Genomic DNA, 27,679 nt, shown 5'->3' with positions numbered 1-27,679 from the left:
AATAAAATTGTTAATAAATATTCTTATATGAATTTACTAATAAAATCATAATATATAATACTAAAATATAATTTAACATAATTGTTATAAAATATAATTTAATAAAATATATAATTTAATAAAATTGTTAATAAATATTCTTATATGAATTTACTAATAAAATCATAATATATAATACTAAAATATAATTTAACATAATTGTTATAAAATATAATTTAATAAAATATATAATTTAATAAAATTGTTAATAAATATTCTTATATGAATTTACTAATAAAATCATAATATATAATACTAAAATATAATTTAAAATAATTATTATTAAATATAATTTAATAAAATATATAATTTAATAAAATTCTTATTCTTATATGAATTTACTAAAATCATAATATATAATACTATAAAATATAATTTAAATAATTATTATTAAATATAATTTATAATCTACTTTATTATTATTAAACTGCAATACATATTTAATGTGCTAAAATATCATTTGTGGAACAAATAATTTAAATATTCTACAATAAAAAATTATTAGCAGTAATAAATAACTTTAGAATTATATTTTGCATAAACATAATAACAATGAATATTAACAAAAGGTTAAATGAGATTCATGAAATTCTGTCACAATCTATATGTTATACAGTTTTGCCACATCAAAAAGTTAGAACATTGTATATGACATACCATCCCAAATATTACAAACAGAAAAAGTTACGAAAATGTCATCAACAAAACCATAAATTTTAATGGTCAGCAAGAAATCTTCTAACCCATTCCAACCGTACATCAGAAGGTAAACTAAAGAAAACTACCATTTGAGTTGGATGATTCGGAATTTTACTCAATGCTTGAAACCGTTCATCCATAGTTAAACCTTCTATTTCACATAAGGTTGGATATAAATTTGCCGCTTTCTGTTGGATGCCCTGGTGAACTACCACATCGGAGGCAATACTCCTACTGATTTGTTCGCCAATTGCCCGCATGTTTTCAGCCAATAAAGTGGCAGCATCATTAACTGAAGAAGAAAAATGACCAGTTGTATCAGAATTCTTTTTTTCCTCTTTGAAGATGAGGAACCCCTTGGTTTTTGTCTGTTTGCGGCTCCGTGGCAGAAACATCCATGTCATCGAAAGAGACATTAGCATCGCAATCATAGTATTCGTTTCTGTCTTCATTAATATCTGCAGAAGGTACATCCTCAGCATTTATTTCTTCAAGAACGTCAGCGGCTGTTTGAGCGGCTGTTTGAGCGTCTTTCCCAGTCGCTCGATCTTTTGCGTATATGGCAGTAAGTTGGTCGTAGTAAGGGAAACTACGATGTTTGAACTGACCGGCTTCTTTATGACTCTACAAAAACGAGGAAATCATATTAGTTATAAGTTTGGTAAGAATAGGATAATAAAGAGTTGAACTCATTCTTACCTTTAAATAAGAGTCCCAGACCGCATCTTCAGCAACAATGACCTGCCTATGGTCGTCCCAACCAAAACCGCTATTGTTTTGGCCATTAAGCATGTCATACACTATTGACCAATCTCTTTTCAGTAACCTAATCCTTGACTCGATATTAGGTCTTGCCTTCAACATCGCATTAGGTAAAGCCTTCTCTAACATTTTTTCTAACTCGTTTAAGTAACCGGCTTTGAACCCCGTATCAGCGTTAAATGTCCCAATATTGTGCAAGTCCACCATGCAGGAAACCAGTGCTGCATCTTCTTCTGGAACCCATTTCCTTTTGGTTCCTCGAGATGATTGTGAAGGAACAATTGATTCTGGAACACCTGACATAATTATCTTAAGAAAAAAAAACAAATTAAAATTAACTTTAATATCATGAATCATAATGTGAACACTTTATAAAATTAAAATTGAGTTCAATATCATGAATAAAAAACTCATAAAGAATAAAATTATAACACATGATGAATGAAAAGAAATCAAATTATAATTCAACAAGTTTAGTACAATACAATAAACACAAAAACACCACCAAAGTTTCACAAACTATATACATAAAATAACATAAAAGGGAAAACATGTTGAAAGAATGTTAGGACAGACAATTTTACCTTGATTGAATTGGAAAGCTTTTCTTGAGGGTTTATTTAGAGATACTTGGGATTGATCTCTCTACTCACTGCATTTATTTAAAAGGGTCACATTTCTCCAATCATAATTTCAATAACAGTACAGTAAACTTAAATAATTTAATTGCCAAGGAACTTACAGTGATTGCGTGAAAAGAAGACGCTCAACTGTGAGTGGAGGAAGCAGTCAAACAATCCAAAAAAGAAGAGGAAGCAATAACACACTATCAAAAAAAACTGAACAATACAAATTTAGAATCATTACAAAGAACAAAATAGAAATTAAAACTATCTTTGCAACAAGAAATTCATTTCTTTATCAATCATCTAAAATTAATACTATTTGATAATCGATACCACATATAATTATACTTGTAATAAATAAGGTAGAAACATTGTGATATGGATCATAACAAAAAAACATATTAATTATGAATAAATTTACCAATATTTATTAAGAATAAAGTTTATTATTCATAAATTATCAACTTCACTGGCAATTACATTTTACTGTACTTAAACTAACATATTAATATAATCTACCGATAGATTTCAGGATTTTAGAGATATGATTTAATGAATTGGTGAAATATTGTATTCCCAATACAAGTCTATGAAGCCTACATAACATTTAACTTCCAACAAAGAGTTTTCTTGGCAATACCATACTGCCACTCATTTCAGTTTTAAATCTAGGATACCTTCAATAACAATATTTTTAGATTATTTTGATGTATTTCAATCATTATCGATTTATATAAATTTTAATATTTTAATTTCATTTTGATGTATTTTGATGTATTTCAATCATTATCGATTATTTTGATGTATTTCAATCATTATCGATTTATATAGTCTAACTTAAACTAGTTACTAATGATTTAAAACCGAAATTTAAAAAATGCAGAGACGAAACAAAATTCATGCTTCCAACCGAAAACTGGATTTTAAAGGAATAATTCATGCTTTTATTCACACCAGTACCTTAAACTGGATTTCCTGTACTATTAACATGTTTTACTGTTTCCCGAGAAATGCATTTTTCATTTCAATAAGTTTTATTTCCATGATTTTATTTTATCTCAGTCCAACCATGCATTTGTACAGACACACACACACACACACACACACACACACATCCGTATTAATAAAAAAATTGACATATATCCGTATTCAAACGTCCAATACCTACAAAAGTTCACATTGAACATCAATTAACTGGAACATCAATACTCTCAAGAATCCCATAAGCAAAAAATTTCAGTCTTTGCAGGGATTGTTTTTTAAACCAGAAAAAAAAATTTAGAATCACATCAGGTAAGTGCTTTGTAAGTCATTTAACCAAAATTCTAGTGATACACTCACAAAAAAGCAGAGTAGTATGATAGGATGAACACAGATGCAACATTTAACCAAACTCCACATGCTGATAGGATGAACACAGATGATTACATAGACAACATCATTCTTGTAGCAAACACAGAACCATCTTAATTACAACATATCATATAAAACAGCGCAGTTACCAAAAGGCAACCTAGGCACTTGAGGCAGACATACTTCAGGAAGCATTTCCATGTTAATGGTATGCAGCTAATGCTTGTTTACCAATCTAGTAGTCCATTTTACACACTAAAACCATGTCGGATATATGCTTATATCAAAGCACTCACACAATTTAACATAGAAGAAGGTTACTTGACATAAATAGAATGTCCTAAAAACCCTCTGATTGATGCAAACTTACCTCTTTTCAACTTTCAGGGTATTCCAAGCCAAGACAAGCTAAAATAAGTTATCATACAATTTCGATTCATATCAATGTTATAAATAACTACCCTATCCTTAAGAATGAGAAAGCATCTTAAATAAAAAAATAATGATTCTAAAACTGCTATTGACAATTTATATATAAAAGAGCCAAAATCACCTACAAGTTGAATCACTAGTAGATATAAGGAAGAAAATGAAAGTACATAGAAAAGAAAGCACTAACATAAATCCCAGAAAGAAACAGAAATTGAAATGAAAAGAAAAGGTCAACAATTCGGAAACAAACCAGCAATGAACTGAAACAAAACTTAACCAATTAAAGGGTATGATTTTACAATTAAAAGCATCTTACACAGCATTGGGAAGAAGAAGAAGACGAAGAGCTCTCTTTGTCTCTTTTCTATACGCTTTTAACTGTATTTTCCCCGACTCTCGGATTTTCTGATTTGTCTGCTGAAATTGAAAAAAATGATCAAGAATCAAGCCATTACAACTTCTAATTCTTTATCAAATGAATTAAAGTTTTATTTCACGAAAATTGGGATTCATGAATCAATTCAACTAGTTTAAGCCCTAGTTTTCAGAAACCTTAGATGCCAATTTTTAACGATTATAAACAGAGATTCAACTAATTTGATGAATCAAGTCTTACTAAAACCTCATTTTAAAGGTGAATGCATGATTCAATTTCAAGAAATGTTGAATCTCTCATCATAGACGTAAAAGGGAAAACACGTGACAAAAAAATGTTAGGGCAGATAATGTTTACCTTGCTTGAATTGGAAAGGTTTTCTTGAGGGTTTCTTTGGAGATACTTGTTGGGATTTGAAGAACAGAAGTCTGTTTTTGGACTTCCCTACTCACTGCATTTGAAGAACAGAAGGGTGTGTTTGGTTCGACAAAACAATCAAATGAAAGTGAAACGGGAGCGGTGGAGGTCATTTACTTGGCAGATTCTGTTTGATGTTGGGAGGGAGAGTTCTGGAGGTGGATTTCGGCTTGGAAAGATGAGGGTAAAACAGGGCATAGGAATTGGGAGAATGCTAAACGGGAGCTAAACTGAACAAAGGGCAGGGAATAAAAATCGGTGAATAAGGAGGAATACGTACGTAACCGATTCGGCGCGTAATGGGCATTACAGCGAACCAAACGCTGGAATATGTGAGGCTCACCGATTCGGTGCGTAATGGTAAACCCATTACATCGAACCAAACAAGCTGTAAAAATTTTCAAAACTAAAAAGTAGAAAAAGAAAACCTTGAGCCAAAACCAGCAGAACTCCAGCCCCAATATCAGCCAAACTCTCATTACCCTTTGAATTCCGAACCATGTACCATGAGAGAAAAAACTTTGGATGATCGTCTTCCATTTCCAAAGTAAATGAACTCAGCTCCTCTGGAACCAAGCTGAACAATCCTTCAATACCGCCATTTCGAATCAGGCACTCCATGAACCCAACTCCCTCAGACCTTTCGTTTCCTACCCTCCATCGCCAGTGTGTGAGCTGCCTCATTAGCCACTCGGGGGACAGCAAGGTAAGATACCGCTTCAAAGCACATACCCAGGTTGTAGATGTGATGAGTAATCAGTTTAAGCACTGATTTATCTTTCTCTTTCTTTTGAATGTTTTTTTATAACTGTCAAAGAATCGCCTTCCACAATCAATCGTCGAAGGCACATCTTGCTCGCAAAAATTAATGCCCTTTCACAAGCCCTTGCTTCAACCACGAACGCGTCAGCGATATCTTTAAAAAGATAAGTTTCTGCTCCTATAATTTCACCTGTAGCATTTCTGGCAAGAACTGCTGTTGTAGCGGTCTTCTCCTTTTTTACAAAAGATGCGTCAAAATTTAATTTGATAACTCCCTGGTCTGGGGGTCTCCAGATCCCTTTAACCATAGCTCTAGGAGTAGGATAGAGTAGCATGTGACAACGGTAAATATCTTGTTCACAACCCCGAATAAACCCTAACACCGCCTGCATAAAAAATTTAACTCCTTCATGAACCAGTTTATTTCTATGAAACCAAAGGCTCCACATGGATATTACAATGAATCTTTTTTGTTGGTCGTCTGCTGCAGAAAACATATTAGCAAAGCGAAGCTTGTTACGCATCGACTCTTCGAAAGATGGGATCTTTATTGGTAGCGACGCCCATACCTGTTGCAGAGTATCACAAGACCACATCAGGTGATCAGAATCTTCCAGCTCATTCTTGCACAGCGGACAAGATGCTTCCACACACAAAGTCCTCCTCACCAAATTACCGAAATGCGGCACCAGATTATTAACTAGTCTCCAAATATGTATTTTATTTTTTTTCTGGAATACTTAATAACCATAAAGCATTGTAAAAATCTGTGTAAACCATGTCAATATGGGGCATGTAATTAGTAACCCGTAAGTGATCTGCAATCAGTACCCGATACCCACTTTTGACCGTATACTCCCCAGAACCCTTATGTTTCCAGACCAACCTATCCTCCGGTCTACTTTCAGATATAGGAATAGCAAGTATTCGATCCGCTGTACTCTCATCAACTATCTTATGAATCAGCTCTCAATTCCAGGTACACGTTCCTGTTATAATTAATTGATTAACATTAGACCATGAAGGTCTAATCTCCTGTGTTGGAATATGGTTGTTCTCTCTACCAGGTAGCCAAGGATCGTTCCAGATGTTAATGTGGTCTCCCTTGCCAACCTGCCACAAAACCCCTTATCCGATCACCTCACGAGCACTGCAAATACTTCTCCAGGTAAATGATAGGTAAGCTCCAATTTTCGCTGATAAAACATCAGACTTAGGAAAATACCAGGCTTTAAAAGCTCTAGCTAGCAAACAATGAGGTTAATCTAAGATACGCCAAACCTGTTTCGCTAATAAGGCTTTATTAAAAAGGAACATATTTTTAAAACCTAACCCCCCAAGGCACTTTGGCTTGAATAACGGTTCCCAATTACTCTAGTGAATGCCCTTCAATGACTTGTTGTTTGTCCACCAAAATCTGTTCATAATGCCTTCAAGCTTTCGACATAGCGATTTCGGCATAAGGAAATATTGCATAGCATAAATTGGTGTAGCTTGTAAAACCGATTTAATAAAAACCTCCTTTCCCCCATAGACAGGTAGCGCAAACTCCATCCTTCAATACGTTTCTTGAATCGATCCACAAAGTTAGCAAACGCCCATGTTTTCCTCTAGCCTATCATCATAGGGAGGCCTAAATATTTTTTTGGGTTCAAGGCCTCCCGAACACCTAACAAGTTAACAATATCTACCTTGATGTTTGAGTCTACATTTGCACCAAAATAAATAAGAGACTTATCAAAATTCACCCGTTGGCCTGATATGGTCTCATATTCCCGAATGACATCATGGACAACCCCTGCTCCATTACTCGACGCATCTCCAAAAAGGATGCAGTAATCTGCAAAGAACAAATGATTAATGGTCAACCGCTCCCTACCAATAGGTGCTCCCACCATCTGACCCTTTTGCTTAGCTTCCTGAATAAGCGTAAAAAAACCCTCAGCACAAATTAAAAACAAGTAGGGATTGAGAGGGTCTCCTTGCCGTAACCCTCTTGAGGGTGAAAACCATTCACCAATAGCTCCATTAAGACTGACAGAATAGGAGACAGAACAGACACATCTCATAATACGCACAATCCAATCAATATGAAAACCAAGATGCTTCATCATTCCTGCTAAGAAATCCCATTCAACTCGATCATAAGCCTTACTCATATCAAGCTTAAGTGCAAAATTACCCCTTTTACCTTTTTTCTTCATTTTGAGGGAATGGAGAACCTTATAAGCAATCAATACGTTGTCTGAAATAAGTCTACCTAGAATAAAAGCTCCTTGAGCTTCATTGATACAAATACCCAGGATATCACTCATACGGGTAACCAGGACTTTCGCTACAATTTTGTAAATGACATTGCATAGGCTTATAGGTCTAAACTAACCCATATGCTTTGGTTTATCCACTTTAGGAATCAAAATAATTCGCATTTTATTAATATTCCCCACTTCAGATCGCCCATTCAAGATAGATAAACAAAAACAAGAAACTTCTAACCCAAGAATATGCCAATACTTTTGAAAGAAAATTACTGGAAACCCATCAACCCCTGGGGATTTCAAAGTGGCCATCGACTGAACTGCATTGGTAATATCCTCCTCGGTAAATTGTTGTAGCAATTTATCATTCATACTATCAGTAATACGTTTTTCAAATAACCCAAATAAATGTTCATCCGATCCTACATCTGAAGCTATGAAAAGTTTCCCAAAATAATCTGATGCTATCTTTATAAACTCAGTAGTCGAGGTAGTTCGTCTGTCATTCTCATCTTCTAACTCAGTGATCCTATTCCGCAAGTGACGTTGCACCGCAACCTTATGGAAGTAACTGGTATTTCGATCTCCATTCTTCAACCAATTCACTCGGGCTCATTGCTCCCAAAATAGTTCTTCTTTATCAGCTTCCATGTTAAGCCCTAATTGAGCCTCCATAATATCCACTAGTATTTCATCAGAAGGATCCTGATTATAAAGATTATTTAACATTTCTTCTAGTTCCACCCGATTCCTTTTCTCCTCTTTAGCCCTGGACTTACTCCACTGTTGCATGTGGTATCCCATCCTCTCAATCTTACTTAAAACACCATCAGGTATGTCCTTCCACCATCTTCTAACCATCTCCTCAAAAGAATTCTCCAAACACCATTTGGCCTCAAACCGAAAGGTCTTTACTTGGTTACTCCGATCATACCTTCCTGTCCCTATGGTATCAATAAGGATAGGACAATGGTCGAAAAAAGAGTGACTCAAGTGTTCAAGCTGATATCTTGGAAAAAGACTCATCCAATCCAGCGTAGCAACTCCACGATCCAGCCGCTCTCGTATGTTTGTAGCAACGAACCGACCTCTTTCCCATGTGAACCATCGACCAATATAACCGAAATCATTGAGACTGCAATCCTCTAAAGCCATACAAAATTCTTTCATCTGACGTTCTGATCGAAGCTGACCTTCCTTCTTCTCAAAAGACTTAGTAATTTCGTTAAAATCTCCCAGAACCACCCACAGAATTGATTGATCATAGTTTAACTGCCTGAGTAGATTCCATGAGTCGTTTCTACACCTTTCATCCAGAATCTCATAAAACCTTGTTAACCTCCAACATCCACCACCTTCATTATCGTGAACATCAACATCAATATGGAACGAAGAGAAGCTCTTGAGCGTGATCAATGAATTCTCATTCCAACCCAAGGATAATCCACCCCTAGTGCCCATCGCCCCAATGTCAATTCCATTCGCAAAACCACACTTCATCCTGACCCGTTCCATCGTTTTTTAACTTAATTTTGTTTTCATGAGGAATAAAATTCGGGGATTAATGGCCCTAAATTTATTTTTGAGCCTCATTACTGTTCGTGATCTCTCCAAACCACGAACATTCCAACTAAGTATTTTCATTGAGCCCGGCTGCTCTGTTCCCCAAAGCTAGCCGATAAATCCATAGAACCTGATCCAACTTTTGGGCCCAAATAATTGATCGGTCCCTCCACCACCCTCTGTCTTTTCTTACCTTCCACTGTAGCAATGGGATCATTTTCCTCCTCCAAAACTATGTCCATGGGCCCCTTCCCTAACCCAGTGTTGATTGAACCATCTTTCCCCCAATTACGCTAATTTTTTTATCCGCCAGCAGCATTCTGTAGTGTTTCAGTAAAGCATTGAGACCCATCAGTTGTACGTAACCATTTACTCATTTCAGTAGCCCTATGCCTCACCACCGCTCTTAAAGACAAATCCCAGCCAAACACAATTTTCAATGGCTCAATTCTTAATCTGAAAGGACAATAACTCTCCCTATGCCCTAGTTTTCCACAAATAAAGCAAAATAAGCTTAGCTTCTCATATTTAAAACGAGCATAAGCAGTCATAGCCTTCCCAATTTGAATTTTCTTTTTTCGTTTCAACGGGGCATTTACATCTAAGTAGACCCGAATGCACATATATGACTTTTGCCCCAATAGTGGAGTATTAAAATCATACTCAATAAATTTTCCACTGAAATTACCTAACTGCACAGCCATCGATTCAGACATCAGTCCTGGGGGTAACTCACGGACTTGAACCTAAAATTCAGTGAAGTTTAATTCCAATACTGCCGGATTGTCACCATATGAAATTCTCTTCAGTATAAGCAAGTGGTTATTAAAAAACCATGGCGTTCCCACAATCACCCTAGCAATGTCGACTTCATGAAAAAATTGGAAAAAATACCGCTTTTCCCCTATATCAATAATACAAATCCCTCCAATAGGGTGCCAAAGATCCGCCATAGTATTCCTTAACGAAGGGAAGTGAAGCACGCTGTCTGTTAAACAACGCCCCACAAGACAAAATTGAGAGAAGTTTTCCACAACCGCTACATCCTCTTGGATTGCTTCTTCCTCATCATCCACTAGCCTCAGATTTGCCAACTCATCTTCTATTATAGAGCACAACACCAAACAATCAGAGCAGCAAAAGAAGACAAAACCGTCACCAGACCCTGTCAAAACAAAAGAAAAAGAGAAGAAAAACGTGCCAGACAGCAGACTAAGAAGATCGTGCCAAACGACAGACTTTAGGGTTCTTTAAAATTTGAAAAAGTTTTTTATTTTGTTTAAACAAGTTAAATTATTAAAAAATTGAAGTAAAAAAATACTTTTTTACAACAAAAGTAATTAGTGTTTTATATTATTTAAAATTTATCATAAACAAAAATATATTAGCTAAATAATAATATCGTCGTGCACAACTATCTAAAAGGTTAAAACATGCTATTAGTCCCTTTACTTCTATAAAATTTGAGATTTAGTTCTTATAATTTAAAATTTAAAAATTTGATCCTCCTACTTTTTCAATTGAAAAATTCTAGTCCAATTGTAATCATCGTTGATAGTTTTGTTAGAACTTGTAAACTTGACATATTTATTTTTTGTCAATCATATACAACGCTATACGAAGGTAGCCTTATTAATATTCCAAATTAAAAAAAATGACAAAAAAATACTAACATGTTAATTATTGGATTGAGATTTTAAATAAAAAAAGTAGGAGGACTTAATTTTTAATCTTTTAAGTATGGAGACTAATCTCTAATTTCGTCAAAGTATAGGGACTAACAACATATTTTAGCCTATCTAGAAAGATAACATTAAGGCCTTACTCATGGGCCTGACAGGTAACCCACCCCGTAAGCTCAACCCAAATTTAAGGTACAACCAGATATTTCACCCTCAAATCTATGGAGTCCAGTATTTCAGCCTTGACTTCCTTACAAACCCTGACATTCGGCTCTCCGTATCAATTCCTCTGCACCATTTCCATCACTGTGACCATCACCACCCCCTCTTTCCACCTCACACACACACCCAATGGTGGTAAAGGCTCTGGAGGGACTGCCATTAGCACAGAAATCCGTTGATGGTTTGTTCAAAAGCTATGAGATATGAGGGCTTCTAATTTCTTTTCATCACTTTTTGCAAAATAGCCATTTTTTGCATTTGTTCATAAATAATTTTTTGACTGATAAACAATGATGATGCATGCACTGGACTTTGAACAGTTTTTTGTTTCTTTCTTTGAAACATAGCCTGTAATCTTGATGCACATGCAGCCTACTATGCTTATCTTACCCACCCAAGGTGTTTTTTTTTTGTGTGTTCTAAAGTATGTTATTAAAGAATTTGCAGTAACAAGATTTCAACTTTATTTATGTGAGAATGTTGGCAGTTAGCAATAGACACTGTAATATCGTTTGATTTGATTCTTTTGGCGTGTTAACAGTGTGTTCCTACTATTTCAATTGTCTCCCTTATGTACTGATGAGGAACCCGCATTTTTTTATTGATTTTATGTTTGGCATACTTGCTTGTGGTTTTCTCCCAATGATGGAAAACTCATTGAAAGAGAGTAGTATTTCTGGTTTTCATTTAGTGGGTTTACTATCATCGTCCGTTGTCATCATTATCATCATCATCATCATCATAAGTCCCTGATTTGTTTCCTCTCTCTTTCTCCCTCTCTCTATCCATACACACACTTATATGTATGTCTATAATTTCTGTCTATAATCTATCTATCTTCTTATCGACAGGGCTGATGATTTGTAAATTCTCTTTATGAGAATCAGTTTGTTAATACTACAATGGCCAAGCATAGCTATGAGATCTGAGGGCTTTATTAATCATTTAGACTTCGTCATGCCATTATTGCTTTCTTTAGACATGATTTGCATCCTGATCATACTCGTTTTCCCCTTAATTTAATTCATAATCAAGTAATTACCAGTTTTCCTACATGAGAATTTTTAGGCTGCTGATTTTGTTCTTTAGTGACTATATGGTTTGTATGATTAGTAATATTGTTTCACATCGTGATGGTTTGTAGCTTCATTAATCTATGAATTTGGTCAATATCTCTGATATATCCTATTTGTAATGTATGAATCTTCCTCTTCTCAAATTGATGTTTTGGGAGCATTAAACATTTAGTTAATTTGACAAATTCTTGTGAACTTTTTCTTGTTTAACCTCTATGTGTTTGTTATCCGATAGTACTTAAAGTATCCCATATGCTAATCCTTAGTGAATCACTTAGGGTCATTTGAAGTTTGAACCTAGCTAGTCAATTGTATCAGGATACCACTTGTGAAGTATATGCTTAATGAATTCGAGAAGCTCTAGAATATGCTTGTTGATGGAAGTTGTTGATATGGTAGTTCTTTTGTTTTTTATGTTTCATTTAATTTGTGAAGACTTAGACTAATAGTTTTGAAAACCACAAGCTTAGCTGTCATTAAATTATGATACTGATGAAATCCTAGTCTATTATGTTTCCTTTGAATTTAAATCTTCCATTTAAGTTGTTTACTTTCTCAGTAGTCTTTACATATTTTTTTAGTTGTTTTAAGTCTGGTCTCACTTGCCCTGAGATTATTTGCTCATTTTTTTGCACTGCCTTATGATGTATGCTTTTGTGTGCTTAGAGTTTGCTATGGCATTGTTGTTGACCTCCATCCTTACTGCTAGTCATCATTGGTTTTGGCGCTTCTTCTTTGTCTTCTTCTTCTTCATCATCATCTTCTTCTTCTTCTTCTTCTTCTTCTTGCTGTTGTTGTTGCTGCCGCCATTCCCATTTCCATTCCCATTGCTAATTATCATCTGTGGCCTTATAGACTATTGGTGGCGGTAGTAGTAGTGGATGTAGAAAGGTCTTCAATAAAATTCCATAGCATCACCATTGATGAATTGGTAGAATCATTGAGTTTTGACCTCTGAGGGCATTGCAGGTTATTTCATCACATTGACTCTTTGAAAGTCTAGTGATTTGCTGAGTTAGTGACATGTCTCATTGCAACTTGCTAGGGTGGATATACTGCTTAGTTTTGTGCAAAGAGTTGGATATTTACCAATTTATCTTTACTTATTACTAAATCCTTATGTCCACTATTGTCAGCCTAATTGATGAATTCATGCTTATTTTGTTGGACCGCCCCAATCCTTTATGAAAGTGTGGCTTCTATAGGACTAAAGCCATTTTCTACCCAGGAGAAGGCTGAAGCACCCATTGGTTTTTTTTTGGCTAGAGAAGTGAGAACCAACCAAGAATTGAATTTTGGTCTTGTGTGCTATGCTTTGCTCATTTATATATTTGTTTTTGTTTAAAGCCTTTTGTGCTCACATGTACAATGTTTAATCCTTTCAAGTCTAAGAGAAATCTATAGTGTAATGTTATAATAGCACAGGGTACGTATATGAACGATATGAACCCTGCATTGTCATTACTACTTGTCGGGGGTTATCATCCTTAGAATTTTCAAACCTCCATGTGGCTTTAAGCTTGTAATTGGCAATGGCGCTGAAAGTTTTTAAATATCGCAGTTTGAGATAAACTAACTTGCATAGGTATTTGTTTGTTGCATGTAATGCAGGTTGAGTTCAAAGATACTCGGCTAGTAAAAATAAAGGGTAAAGTAGCTGGGTGGTCACTCAACTTCTGGGTAGGTTTTAATTTGGTCACCCAACTTCATTACCAATGTTTTAAAATTTTAGTCACCCGTTAAATACTTACCTTGAAGCTGACATGATCCTTTTTTTATTGGTCTAATAACAAATTAAGTCCTCCAATGTTTACACATTTTATCAATTTGGTCTTGAACTAAAAATTCAATAATTTTAGCCCTCGTTTTATCAATTTGATCCTAAAATCAATAATTCAATAATTTTAGCCCTTGTTTATAAAGTTTGTTAGTTCTAATTCCTAGAGTTTAAAAAATGAAAAAATATTTAAAAAGTATTTTGTAACTTTCAATCATGGCTAATGAAGCCGGGTATCACCAATCTCAACAACATCAACTAAAGATTGAAAGAAAACGAAAACATCAAGACTTGCAAGGCTATTTCTTCACAACGATTTTTTCATAATAAATGCTAGTCGGTCTAATACTGAAACCAAGTAGTGGAATAGCAGGAAGCCGAAACAAAGTGCTGAATATAGCCCAAAAAGCATTGAAGTGATTAAAAAATTACAGACACTCAAAATCCCTGTTTAATGGTAGTGTATGACTCATCAATAGCAATCTCCATTGTTGCACTTGACTCTTTGGGGATCTCCACAATAAAGTTTAAAACACCATCTCCCGAGTGCAATGGTATATCATGCCAAGGAGAAATCTAAACCACCACTAAATCTCAATTACCTTCCAAAAAAAATAAAATAAAAAGTTGGGACAAATACATTTTTCCCTCAAGTATCTTCGAAGAAGACTCTGTAGTCAAGGGTTTCGGGTTGACCTTCATGTTTGATTGAACCTGGGGATTATAAATGGCATTGCAAGAAAATAACCTTTTGGATAATCGTTTGCCGTTGTTGAAGCTAAGAGCGTAACAACCGCGTTTCAAAGCAAAGGGCTCTTTGAGAAGCAAGCAGGAAGAGGAGGTAATGGTGGAGCTGCCGACTACGAATACCATTCTAGCTGTTGCTGCTGCCAATGACTGATTTATTTTTTATCCAAAAATAAAATCTTTAGATATTTTAGAATTAAATTAACAAATTTTGTAAATGTTCGAGCTAATTTGTTTTATTTTTTTAGAATTAAAATTAAATGAAAAATTTTATAAATATTAAGGACTAATATGGTTAAATTTTTAAATTTAAGATTAAATTGATAAAATATGTAAATATTAGAGAGTTAAATTCAAGTATTTAATGAGTAAAATTTTAAAATTAAAAAACATAAAATCTTTTTAAAATCTAAATCTTTTAAAACAGTCCGACTAGACAAAATCGCGCGATCATGTTTGTCGCCTTGCGACTCTCTTTCTATAGTTACCGTCGAGGGTGGGCCCATCGACTTTAGTGTAGTTGCACATTCTTTTCTGTTGATTTTCGATTATCTCGTCATATATATGCGGACTAGCGATGATGAATGCTTCTCCTGCTGCTAAAACAAATCTATGGAAGAAATTTTTCAGACAATTTCGTGGGAGGAGCCTCATCCCTCTCAGAAGCTCCCCTGCGAAAGCTGCTCTGATGCTGATGAAGATGTAAGCATTTCTTTGTCAGAATCAATGGTTTTTCTCTTTCTCTTTAAGCGATTCTTTGTTCCTTGACTTGCTATAAACAGATGAAATTCTATTCTATTCCTCTCTTGTTTATCTTTTTTTTCCTTCGCATAAATTCTCAAATTATTACACGCCTTCTCTGGGTTTTTTTTTGGTTATAGATCTGCTAACTTAGTAATTTTCTATTTTTTCATACAACCAGACACATGATTTCCTAGATCTTTTCTTGAGGCTCTGGGTGATTTATAATAGAATACGTAAATTGAAGCTATATTTCAATTCGGTTGCGTAGGTGATCAAGTCTGAGGGTTTTTTTTCCCAGAATTGGAGATCAGCTTCTCCGTCGCTACAACCATGGGATGGATCTTTTCTGTACCCCGACTGGGCTCAGAGCCATAATCAGCCTGGAATAAGCAGTGGAGTTGTCCCAAACCAGATCAGTAATCATTCTCCAAGCCTAAAGGAACTTACTAATAATCATTCTATTTTGAAAAGGAACCTATCAAGCGTATCTGGATCAGAGCGAGCTCTAAGGAAAAAGAGAATCGATCAGGCATATCGGGAAAGATGTAAGGTGAGTCTATCTTCTCATCTTATCTCATTTCTCTTGCAATAATTTGGGTCCAACCTAAAGGAAAAGGGATCAATTTTCATGCAATTTATTCTGCCTTTTTTGTTTTTGATTGTGAAATAAAATATGAATTAGGCGAAATATGAACTTACTAATAATTTAATTGCTTCCCATTTGAAAGAAGTTCATCTTTCATTTTTTGATTTAAAATTTCAAATAGGCAGGTTGAAATAGCAGCATGCGAAATTCAAAATGTTGGTTTAAAAGCAAAAGATCATTAACTGAATTGAATGAAATGATGAATATTCTAGTTTGAGTCACGAATACATTTTGTCTTTCCTTTCTACGCAGAATCACAAAATGGAAATGCAATCAAATGTGGAGAACCTTAAAGACGAAAATGATTCTTTAAAGAAAGAGAATACGTCCTTACTAAAGGATTATTCTTTAATGAATCAAACTTTGAGAGATCAAGAAAAAGAGATTGAACAGTTGAGGAATGATCTTCTTCAGCTTAAGCGCGAGCATGAGAAGCAAAATGTTCTTGTGCTAACACTTTCAGGGCTTTTAGTAAGTCTCTTCTTCTCTATACTCAGTATACATGTCCAATTATTTTTCATTCCACATGAAGAAATTAATGGTTATACTCCTTATCTGTTTTAATAGTGAGAACTAATATTGGCTTTTGTAGTACTTATCTTCGGGTACTAGCCATGTAGCGATGACATTTTTTTTTTTGCAAGTTTGGATCACGGGGATGTTCTCGGTGTTATGCTCAAAACAATTTAAGAACAAATTAGTTATAAAGTGGAAGTTAATTAAATTAAAAACATCTACTTAGATTGTTAGGTTAAGATCAACTTGTGGTATGTGTAACTTAAAAACAAATTTGAAATCAATCAATCAAATTGGTTTGTCTTTCTTTGAAGATGTCTTTGTCTCCAGAATGGTGTCTCGAAGATCACAAGCAAATCGTAGTGCTTCGCCTCTAATGTTGATTTATGCAGACGATTGTTGAAACCCTTGTAAAGGCGACTATTCATTTCTACTAGTTTGAAAATTTATTAATCTAAATCAAAAGGTAACTATCTGTTTGCTTCTGGCCAAATAAGAGCTTTCAACCAAGAGTTTCGGCTTAAGAAGACTAAAAGCTAATTTGGAGAAACTCAATGAGACTTGGCATAATGGTTTAGGGTTTCTTAGGGATTAAAATTGCACAAGAAAAACCTCGAGGAAACGGTGTTTTTCTTAAAAAGAGAAAAAACAACCTTGAAATACAGTTCTTTGTATTTTAGAGATCGAAAGAAATGCTTGGGATTTGCTTGAATATTGAAACGCTGGGCCAACCACTAATTATAGTGGAAGATTGGGTGGAATCACAACTAGCTTGGAACTCCTACTTGAAGAACTCTTATTCTTCTAGTCCTAGTTGTTCAATTTAACTTAGTTCCTTAAATGAATCTTTCCCAATAAGGCTACTGACAAGCCTAGGTGCTAGGGGGGATAAAGAATTATGGGATTGACCTTATCAGTCCAATTGGCTTTAGGGCATAAGAACTTTTAGGAAAACCCTTACCATTCAAATTACAAAGATGAGATTAATGCAGGAGACATCTTTTAATTGGGTTACAACTAGATTCCTCCCTTTTTGATTCTATATGGTCGCTAATTAGGAGACCTCTTTTAAACTATTTTATGTTACAGAATATTTGTGTATAAAATTAGATGGCAAACTTATAACGATTATGTAGATTACATAGCAGATTTTTAGGGGTTGGATTTGATTTATTTATTTTATTTGATTTTCTTTTATTTTACTATTAATCCTAGATATATATGTAATCCTTGATAGAATGAAATACAAGTTTAGAGAACATCAGTTTCTCTCTTCTTTTAAGTTCTCTAAAATTTGTTTCATGGTATCAGAGCCTTTCGAATCAATTTTTTGGTTCATGTTTCGTCGCTTCCATCTCAAAATAATTTTTTTGTGGGTTTCTTTTCCAATGATCGTTGGTGTGCATTGTTTGCATAAGGAGTGGTAGCGTCTTTTCAGCCAATTTGTTGTTTATAGCCAACAAAAGTCTCGCATATGAGGCTAACGTGCCGCCAAAAGCCATATGCCCCACCATGCACTGACGCATGGGGGTGCGTGAACAGTCATCTCGCCACTATTTTTTGCCTCCACCAGTAGTTTTTTGTACTAGATCAAACATCTACTCAACCTCCTATTGTTCAAGCCTATTCTCAAAGACAAAAGCCTCTTAACTCATGTCCTCCACCAGTTCCTTCGTCGGAAGATCCAATCACGAATGACCTAGATCCCAGTCTTGATCTACCTATTGCTCCTTGAAAAGGTAAACGTCAATGTACCTATCCCATTTTATCTTTTGTTTTCTATGGTCCGTTGTCTTCTTCTAGTTCTTTAATTGCATTATTAGATTCCGTTACAATTCCTAAAACTATTAATGAAGCCTTGTCTCATTCTGGTTGACATGATGTTATGGTAGAAGAAATGGTGGCTCTGGATAATAATACTTGGGATTCAGTAAATTTGCTTACAAATAAGAAAGCTACCGGATGTAAATGGGCATTTGCAGTAAGTAATCTGGATGTATACGTGGCTCGACTTGTTGGTGAAGGATATGCTTAAACTTATGGAATTGTCTATTCAAACATTCTCTCCAATTGCTAAACTAGCTTCTGTTCAATTGTTCATCTCCATGGTAGCTCCATATGATTGGCCCTAACATCAGTTGGATATAAAGAATGCTTTGTTACAGAGTGATCTTCATGAAGAAGTCTATATAGAGCAACCACTTGGTTTTGTTGCTCAGGGGGAGAAAGGGAAAGTTTGTCATCTTCGAAAATCTTTATATGTTCTGAAACAGAGTCCTCGAGCTTGGATTGCACAACTTAGTGAGGTGGTCCAAGCTTTTGATTTAAAGTAGAGTAGTTGTAATCATTCAGTTTTCTACAAACATTCAGAGGTAGGTATGATTCTACTAGATATCTATCTAAGTCATAGCAAATTTTGCAAGCTTTTATATGAATGTCTCAAAAACATCCACACCCTTAGCCAAAAGTTTATACAGGTATAGTTGTATAGATAAAAAATTATGAATTTTAGAGTTACCTTATCTACACTTAACAGGTCCAATCTCTCCTAAAATAGTATAAACTGATGCCTTTGAAATAGGATATAGAGGAACTTTAAATCAAGGCAAAGTTAGAAAAGAACAGTTAATGGGATCCCTAAAGCAATTGGGCTTAGTTCAATATTTCTAATGGGATCTAGTTCAACTGGGTTTGTATCTCCTTCTAGTCTCCACTTATCTAGGAGTTAGACTTTGTGTCACTGTATTGTTTTGAGTATTGTCGCCTGGGATCTTGTCATGTCAGTTTGGATAAAAAGAGCCTCTCCTTTTGGGCTGTGAACTAAAGCTTTTATATTAACCACAAAATTCATGGCCTTGTAATAAAGCCTGTAAACTAATATTAATATTTTTGTTCTAGGATGCATTTTGTAATTATGAGTGTGGACTTGAAGAGTTAAAGATTTTAAAATATTTTTGTCAGTTAATGGAACTATAAAGTTTGGGCTTAGAGTTATATATCATTTTGGCAGTTTGGTTCCCTTTATCTTTTTGGTTTTTACCGTTTTACATTTTGCCTATTCTTCCTTTTGTTTCTTTTTATGTTTTGTTTTTTTAATTTTCATTTGGATTAATTTTTTACTTTAGTAATTTCTTTTTTTATTTTTTAATGTAATAAGCAAATATATTATTATATAGTTGATGGGTGTTGAAAGCACCAAATATAAATTTCTATGACAAAATAACAGTAATTAGCAGTATAGAGCAATAGGGTCGAATCCATAGGGACTAGCTATCTAATTTTGCCTTTTTTGTGACCAGAATCGATGTCGCGGTCACAGTCGTGCCCACGACCTATGTGTAGAAATGCTGAAAATAAAAATAAAAATGGGGAGTTTAAATTGGTTAAGATAATAGAAGAAGAAAATACGAAAAAAATAAAACAGATTCGAAAATGCAAAAAATAAATAAATTTAAGAAAATAAAATAAATGGATAAATAAAATATATTTTTAAGCTTAGCCTTAGCCTCGGTGTACTCTAATCTTGAATCGGTCCTTGGAATAGATTTTTCCTTCCAAGCAATAAGTTGATTATAGCGACCAAAAACGCCCCGATCGCCAACTTTTCCTTATGTAGTCAATCTCGGTACAACCTACAAATTGACTCTTGCCAAATGCGATACATGTGTTCGCAATTTAAGATTTCAACAGCCTTACGATCTGAAAAGCCCAACTAGAATTAACGGTCTTATTGAGTGGGTTGTTTAAATCTGATCTCTATCTCCCTTGACAAAATCCAACTGACTTTTCCCACCTAGACATGCCAATTTGTTCACTGGAATTTGAACACAGCATTACTGATTTGTCTTCCCAACTATACCCTAAACAACTCCAACCCAACATGCAAATTTTTGAACCGAAGCTGAATCAACTTTAAGGGACGAATTTGTACTATCCTATACACCGGAGAGATAAAAATACTATGTTGAGAGGTTTTTTGAGTGAGCTCGTATCTCACGATTGTTTTATTGGAGCAATTTTCGAGCTAAAGCTAAAAGGGATTTAGTTAATCATGGAAAAAGTCATGCTTTGAAAATAGATTTGTGGAATTGTACAAAGTGGGAAGGGAAAGGGCCTCGGAAGATAATTAAACCAAAAGTTGAAAGTAAAGAAAAAAAAGAATGAAACAACATAATATAAATGTGACCCAGGAAAGGGAAAAAAATAGAGAATTTATTAAATGCGAAAGGTAAAATGTGTGTTCAATTGACTGTAGCTACTAGGTATTTATACACACTTTTAATGCTAAAATTTAGCTAGGTTTTTTCTAAATATTATCACTAAATAATCCTAAATATTATTACTAAATAATTCAAATTTTAAAAGTCAAATTTAAACTAATTACAGAATTGTAACAATATAAAAAATCTTTCAATCTTTATCCAACCACTTTTTAAAAAAATCTTCAACCCTTCAATTTTTATCCAGTCATCTTTGAATCTTCAATATTTCAATCAAGCCCTCCTCTTTGCTTTTTGTTTCAATTTAGTCTCTTTTTTTGTAAGAGTTTTAATTCAACATTCCAACTTCATTCCTGATAAGAAAAATTCAAATTTAATAGCATTTTATCCGATAATTAGCCAAAAATAAATACATTAAAAACACGAATTTATCTTGCTATCAAATTCCCCTTACTTAGCTGATACTTGTCCTCAAGCATGATATCCGCTAAAAATAATTCGTCAATCCCTTTCAAAATCAAAACCCCCTTTCCTAGTCAAGCATACTTCAAACAGTTAGATGAATAAAAAAAATTGTTAAAACTCAATCAATAAGCATTTTATAAAATCTCGAACGGTATGTCAAATTCAACTATTTCACTAGATTTAGGTTTTAATCAAACATGCAAAACGATCTTACCCAATATATACTTTCATTTATATATTGTTTTAATTAATTAATTATTTATTTATTTTCAAACATAGTCAAGTCTTTTGACGTGAAATGAGATGACAACTCAAGCACCTCACCGTAGTTAATCAACCCGACACGTTCTCTTTATTTAATTTTTTATTTTTAACGAATTCGAGACATAATCAAACCTTTTGACGCTAATCGAGATGACAACCCAAGCACCTCATCCCTGTTACTCAATTTTACATGTCCCTAATCGATTTATTTCTCCTTTCTTAAGGCAGCTCGGTTAGCAGAGTGTTAGAAGTTTTGGCTCGTCAACAAACCTTTTGACACGAAATGAGATGACAACCCAAACACCTTATCTCAGTTACTCAACTTGGTTACATTTTCGAATCTTCACCCTTAACCAAGCTATTTGCAAACTTATTTATTTATTTAAACGGGTACTTTCATTAGACAAGTTCAACAAAACCAACAATTTTCATGAAATATTGACTAAAGCATCACATTTTCAATTCTACAAAATGTTCATTGATCAAACAAGCAATAGTTACTCATGATTCACCCACTTATTTAAGTAAACTAAACATAAGAATTAGAGTTTTATTTCCAAAATGAATTAAAAAAATTATTCTTAGCAAAACACATGCAAAAAGAAAGTATGGCATGATCCAAAATTCCCCTACTTAGCCCACATTGCCCTCAATATGCAATTTTAAAACAATAATGAATAGAATGATCAATTTGTAGCATGTTGAGGATGCTTGAGATGTTGACTTCCATTGTTTCGAGGTGAGCTTCAATGCGATGAAGTCGTTCATCTAAAGTAGAAGGTGGTTGCTCCTCTTGTTCTCCAGTAACCGGATCGTGTTTTCGTTGAAAGACTTTATTGCTTCTAGCAGTTCGTGTACCTGAAATATAACGCGAGAAAATGTATTAAACAATATTTTATTTAATTCTCAAATTAAACTAGAATTCAAAATTAAATTAAATAAATAAAGATAAATATGGGTTGCCTCCCATAAAGCGCTTTTGTTTAATGTCATTAGCTTGACGACCTGAGTATTATTCATTTGGTTTCTTAAGAATTAATTCTTCAATTACGAGCACTTGAAAGTTCTCATAGAAAGATTTCAACCTTTGCTCTTTGATCTTGAAGCATTTTCTGAATTCCTTCATCATAGGTGGATTGAAACGTATTCAAGTTTCTCCGCTCGGGTTTTCCTTTTCCTCTATCTGAATCTTTAAATGTCCCTGACAATGGCGCTAAAATTTGATGGGCGTCAAAACCACCAAATATAAATTTCTACTACAAAATAACAGTAATTAGCAGTATAGAGCAGTAGGGTCGAATCCACAGGGGTTGGCTATCTAATTTCGCCTTTTTTCGTGACCAGAATCGATTTTGCGGTCACAGTTATACCCACGGCCTGTGTAGAAATGTTGAAAAGAAAAATAAAAATGGGGGGTTTAAATTGATTAAGATAATAAAAGAAGAAAATACGAAAAAAATAAAACATATTCTAAAATGTAAAAAATAAATAAATTTAAGAAAATAAAATAAATGGATAAATAAAATATTTTTTAAGCTTAGCCTTAGCCTCGGTGTACTCCAATCTTGAATTGATTTTTGAAACAGATTTTCCCTTCCAAGCAATAAACTAGTTATAATAACCAAAAACGTCCCAATCACCAATTTTTCCTTATGTAGTCAATCCCGGTACGACTTGGAAATTGACTCTTGCCAAATTTCTAACTACGATACACGTGTTCGCAATTTAAGATTTTGATAGGCTTGCAATCTGAAAAATCCAACTCGAATTAACGGCCTCAACCGAGTGAGTTGTTTAAATCCAATCTCTATCTCCCTTGATGGAATCCAACTGGCTTTTCCCACCTAGACACACCAATTTGTTCACTGGAATTTGAACATAGCACGGCCGATTCGTCTTCCCAACTGTATGCCAAACAACTCCAACCCAACGTACACTTTTTGAAACGAAGCTGAATCAACTTTAAGGGATGAAATTGTACTATCTCATATACTGGAGAGATAGAAAATACTATGTTGAGAGGTTTTTTGAGCTGGCTCGTATCTCACTATTGTTTTATTGGAGCAATTTTTGGGCTAAAGCTGAAAGGTAATTAATTAATCATGGAAAAAGTCATGCTTTGAAAATAAATTTGTGGAATTGTGCAAAGTGGGAAGGAAAAAAGCCTTGAAAGATAATTAAACTAAAAATTGAAAGTAAATAAAAAAAATAGAATGAAACAGCATAATAGAAAGGTGACGGAAAAAAAATAGAGATTTATTATATGTGAAAGGCAAAATGTATGTTCAATTGACTGTAGTCACTAGGTATTTATACACATTTTTAGTACTAAAATTTAGCTAGATTTTTTCTAAATATTATCACTAAATAATACTAAATATTTTCACTAAATAATTTTAAATATTATCACTAAATAATTCAAATTTTAAAAATTAAATTTAAACTAGAATTTAAACTAATTATAGAATTGTAACAATATAAAAAATCATTAAATCTTTATTCAACCACTTTTTAAAAAAATTTTCAACCCTTCAATTTTTATCTAGTTATCTTGAGTTTTCAATCTTTCAATCAAGCCCTCCTCTTTGCTTTTTGTTCGAATTTAGCCCCCTTTTTTTAAGAGTTTGAATTCAGCATACTAATTTCATTCCTGATAAGAAAAATCCAAATTTAATAGTATTTTATCCGATAATTAGGCAAAAATAAATACATTAAAAATACGAATTTATCTTGCTATAAATAGTAGTTCAAGAAATACATAAAAATTGAAATGAATATATATGATTTCATTAATAAATTCTAGATTTTGTTACACTGAACAATTGAGCTATAGGTAAAATGATAAACACTTTTTAGGCTTGGGTTCAATCCTTGGACATTGCGTTTTACACAAATACACAATATACAAACTTTAATCTAATTGACCTAGTGATATTTTTTTTATCACCACGTCGGGGTACCATTCCTCTGTCCAAATGAGAATGATTCCCCACCAGTTTCAGTTTTGCTATTGTAGAACTCAATCTCGCTGTCATGTTCTGTTTAATTTTTAACACCCTACCAATCTCATTGTTGTGCTGAAGGAATCTTAAATTGTTCAATTCAAAAATAAGTTGGTAGTTATCCTAAACTAAATAAATTGCTAATATTTACGTAAGTTAGTCGACATTTCTATTTACTTGCAGGCATTGTTATGCTGAAGGGATTTTATGTTGTCCAATACGAATAAATTGCTAACCAGTTATCCAAAACTTGCTAATAATTTGATGCGCCACGTCATTTTCTACGTGTACCCAAGAGCAATCCCAAGTATAGTCAATGAAAGCCATGAAGTCTGCTTAGTGAGCATGTGGTCAACAGCTTGCTGCATAAGAATAGGATTACTTATTTTATATTCTGTTTTTATTTTAAAAGATCATGCAGTTATTTGTTTTAGTTGTTATCCTAATTCTCCAAGTCATGAACGTGGATATAAAGAAGCAATAAAGAGGCAATCTGATTTCTAGAAAATCAATTGTGGCTTTGTTCTCACCCTAAGCAGAATAATCAATTCATTCATAGCTTGGACCGGGACCTGTCATAATTATACTAGTATTTTATGTGGATTTGTGCCCTCAACAGTTTTCCTACATTTCTATTATCTCTTTTGATTAATTTTATAGACGCATGCAGGTGTTATGTAAAAATCCATATTATTATTAATGTTGACTCCAAAAGCTAAAGGTAGTTTATTATTGATTTCATATGGGTTCTGCTTGTAGACTTTTGCTTAAATGATTGTAATCTCATTCTAAAAGTATAACAATTGCTCACATGCATACATGTTAGAGCTTAAATATGATTGTATAGATTTTTAACAGGGTAGTTTTCATTTTAGGCTGATCCAATGAGGCTTGAAAACGAGAAGCTAAAAGATGAAAATGCATCATTGAGGAAGAATGCCAATCCTAATTGTAACTTACCACAGCTTGCAGAGGAGAATGCAAAATTAAGAATTGAAAATAAAGTACTCAAGGTGCAGAATGATGCTTTATGTGGGAAGATTATCAGTGACGATGACAAGAAGCATGAACAAGAACAGTAAGCTAAATTGCCACTACTATTTGAAGATATGCCCTGTGTTCTTTCTCACTTGACAAAATGTGCTGTATTTTATTCCCTAGCACAACTTGTCTGTGTTTGTACTTTATTTTCTGCTTATCTTCATGCATTATATGGCTACTTATGGCATATCTTGTGATAGCAGTTTAGCTTTCGTGTCCTTGACCTCGCTTCTTTGATCTTGCTTGATCTCTTTTCTTGTTTTCACATGCGTTATCTTCCTTTTCATGGGTGTATAGCTGGTGGGTAGACTGTAAGTCGGCCAATCTTGGCCGGTATGATAGTGAGCCTCCATTGTGTTATTTGGAGGGGTAATCATATAGGAGTTACTTTGGTGGTGCTGTGATGTTGCCAATTCTCTTCAGTTATGGTCTTTGAATTTGGTCATGTGTATACTACCTCATATATTGTTATTCTTACTACATGAGCAGTGGAATTTACTAACTATAGCACCCATAAGAAGTGTTGATGTATTACCCTTACCATATAAAACATTAGTGGTGAAAGTTGTTAAATTTAATGTTGGTAATTTTGCATAAAAAGTCTTCCATCATGTAGAGATCGGCTGGGCTTTATCAATGTATAATAATGCATAAGAAGTCTTTGTTATTGGAATTTTAGAATTTTAAACTCTTATATATATCTTCATTTCTTTTATAATATTTTCTCCTGTGATTAATAAATTAAAAAAAAGTTAGTATTATTTTTTATTTGGGAGGTGTTTGGCTGTTCTATAAGTAATACTTCATTTGGGAGTGCGTTGTCCATAAGGTTGTTTCAATCAAGTGGTTTAGAATCAGACTTCTTTTTCCAAAATTTTAAAAACTAATAAAATATTGTTGATATAGATAATATAAAAATTATCAAAAAGAAAATATTGGTAGAGATAGAGAGGGCATTAAGAAATGATTAAAAAAAAACATTGTATTTATTGCCATAAGTGGTGGTACAAACCGGAAAGGCCAATACAAGCTTTAGTACAGAAGTGAAACAATACACCTCTAATACCAAATATGTTGTCTTCTTCAGCAACTCTCCTCAAATTTGATGGCATCTTCTATGAGTTTTCACACGACTTTGAACTCAGTTGTTTAATAACTCCAATAGCATTTCATTGTTTTAAATCTCATATCTTTTGCAACTTCAATAGCCTTGATCGTTGCTTCAGCTTCCGCCACTATCCACAATGGCTTCAATCGTCTTTTGTAGAGGGAAGAGATGTTACAGGGTAAGAAGATTGGGATCGAATTTTTGAGATGGTATTTGTTGTGATGAAAGTTATAGATGGACAATGGTGATTACTTTAAATGTATATTTAAAGTTTTTGAGATGGTATTTGTGTTTTAGTAATGTATATTTGATAGATTTAATGGTATTATAAGCACTCGAATTTTTTCAAAAATATCCCTTCTCAATTTTTTGCACTTAATTGAACTCTTAAACTAACAAAATTAACTAAATAGGCCCTTTGACTGATGTTGATTGTTAGTGTTTAATGACAATGCTAACGTGGTTGTTAATATACGTCATGTTAGCACCATTTGCTGATCATCGTCAATTCAAAAATAAAAATAAAAATAGTTTTAAAACAAGTACATAGTGAATCTGGATTCATTTGAATCTCGATACCCGCTTGTCTAGATACATTCTGGAATTATAAAAAAATAAAAATTATGAAAAACTTAAAATTTTATAAAATCTATAAAAGGAATAATTTATTATTTTTGTATTTTAAACCAAAAAGCAACTTATATCATAAAATCAAAATTAACAATTTTTCTATTATATTTTTGCCTCTCATTTTTCAATTTGCGCAAGTTATATTAGAAAAATAATTTAACAAAAATGAGAAAAATAATTTTTATAAAATTTTATACAAATAAATTATTTTTTATAAAATTTTATGGTTTTTAATTAATTTCTAACAATTTC

At 33.6% G+C, this 27,679-nt stretch overlaps 2 protein-coding genes and 1 long non-coding RNA gene across 8 annotated transcripts; 2 read left to right on the top strand and 1 right to left on the bottom strand.

Moving 5' to 3' along the window:
- Window positions 1-631: 631 nt before the first annotated feature.
- On the bottom strand, window positions 632-9,239 carry LOC107921090 (uncharacterized protein At2g29880-like). Of its 2 annotated transcripts, none has more exons than XR_005909586.1 (6): window positions 4,645-9,239; window positions 4,228-4,325; window positions 2,243-2,339; window positions 2,085-2,152; window positions 1,438-1,809; window positions 632-1,362 (listed from the first exon to the last, which is right to left on the bottom strand). XR_005909586.1 is itself a non-coding variant. In XM_041087546.1 (6 exons), exons 5-6 carry the CDS (start codon window positions 1,801-1,803, stop codon window positions 1,057-1,059), a joined length of 672 nt encoding a protein of 223 aa, XP_040943480.1. In that variant the 5' UTR covers window positions 1,804-1,809; window positions 2,085-2,152; window positions 2,243-2,339; window positions 4,228-4,328; window positions 4,645-5,364; the 3' UTR covers window positions 632-1,056. The 2 variants fall into 2 exon arrangements, 1 of the variants encoding a protein (XP_040943480.1); XM_041087546.1 differs by having other exon boundaries at window positions 4,228-4,328; window positions 4,645-5,364.
- Window positions 9,240-11,048: 1,809 nt separating this feature from the next.
- On the top strand, window positions 11,049-13,839 carry LOC107921174 (uncharacterized). The gene is made up of 2 exons (XR_001690960.2): window positions 11,049-11,372; window positions 13,404-13,839. It is a non-coding gene; the product is annotated as an uncharacterized lncRNA (long non-coding RNA).
- Window positions 13,840-15,290: 1,451 nt separating this feature from the next.
- LOC107922268 (microtubule-associated tumor suppressor 1 homolog) lies at window positions 15,291-27,144 on the top strand. 5 transcript variants are annotated; one of them, XM_016852208.2, is made up of 5 exons: window positions 15,291-15,493; window positions 15,804-16,085; window positions 16,434-16,652; window positions 25,524-25,726; window positions 26,898-27,144. In XM_016852208.2, exons 1-5 carry the CDS (start codon window positions 15,404-15,406, stop codon window positions 26,977-26,979), a joined length of 876 nt encoding a protein of 291 aa, XP_016707697.1. In that variant the 5' UTR covers window positions 15,291-15,403; the 3' UTR covers window positions 26,980-27,144. The 5 variants fall into 5 exon arrangements, with proteins under 5 accessions (XP_016707697.1, XP_016707698.1, XP_016707700.1 ...); XM_016852209.2 differs by having other exon boundaries at window positions 26,916-27,138; XM_016852211.2 differs by having other exon boundaries at window positions 15,292-15,493; window positions 26,777-27,099.
- Window positions 27,145-27,679: the final 535 nt, after the last annotated feature.

This window comes from Gossypium hirsutum, chromosome D01 (genome assembly GCF_007990345.1).
Source record: "Gossypium hirsutum isolate 1008001.06 chromosome D01, Gossypium_hirsutum_v2.1, whole genome shotgun sequence".
Lineage (NCBI taxonomy): Eukaryota > Viridiplantae > Streptophyta > Magnoliopsida > Malvales > Malvaceae > Gossypium > Gossypium hirsutum.
This window is presented reverse-complemented; position numbering and strand designations above follow the sequence as displayed.

Bases quoted from the DNA above. Each gene is read 5' to 3' on its own strand.
- LOC107921090 (XM_041087546.1), bottom strand. From the start codon at position 1,803: ATGTCAGGTGTTCCAGAATCAATTGTTCCTTCACAATCATCTCGAGGA. The intron at 1,363-1,437 runs GTAAGAATGAGT...TCGTTTTTGTAG, and splicing joins TCTGGGACTCTTATTTAAAG to AGTCATAAAGAAGCCGGTCA.
- LOC107922268 (XM_016852208.2), top strand. From the start codon at position 15,404: ATGGAAGAAATTTTTCAGACAATTTCGTGGGAGGAGCCTCATCCCTCT. The intron at 15,494-15,803 runs GTAAGCATTTCT...TCGGTTGCGTAG, and splicing joins GCTCTGATGCTGATGAAGAT to GTGATCAAGTCTGAGGGTTT. The intron at 16,086-16,433 runs GTGAGTCTATCT...CTTTCTACGCAG, and splicing joins CATATCGGGAAAGATGTAAG to AATCACAAAATGGAAATGCA.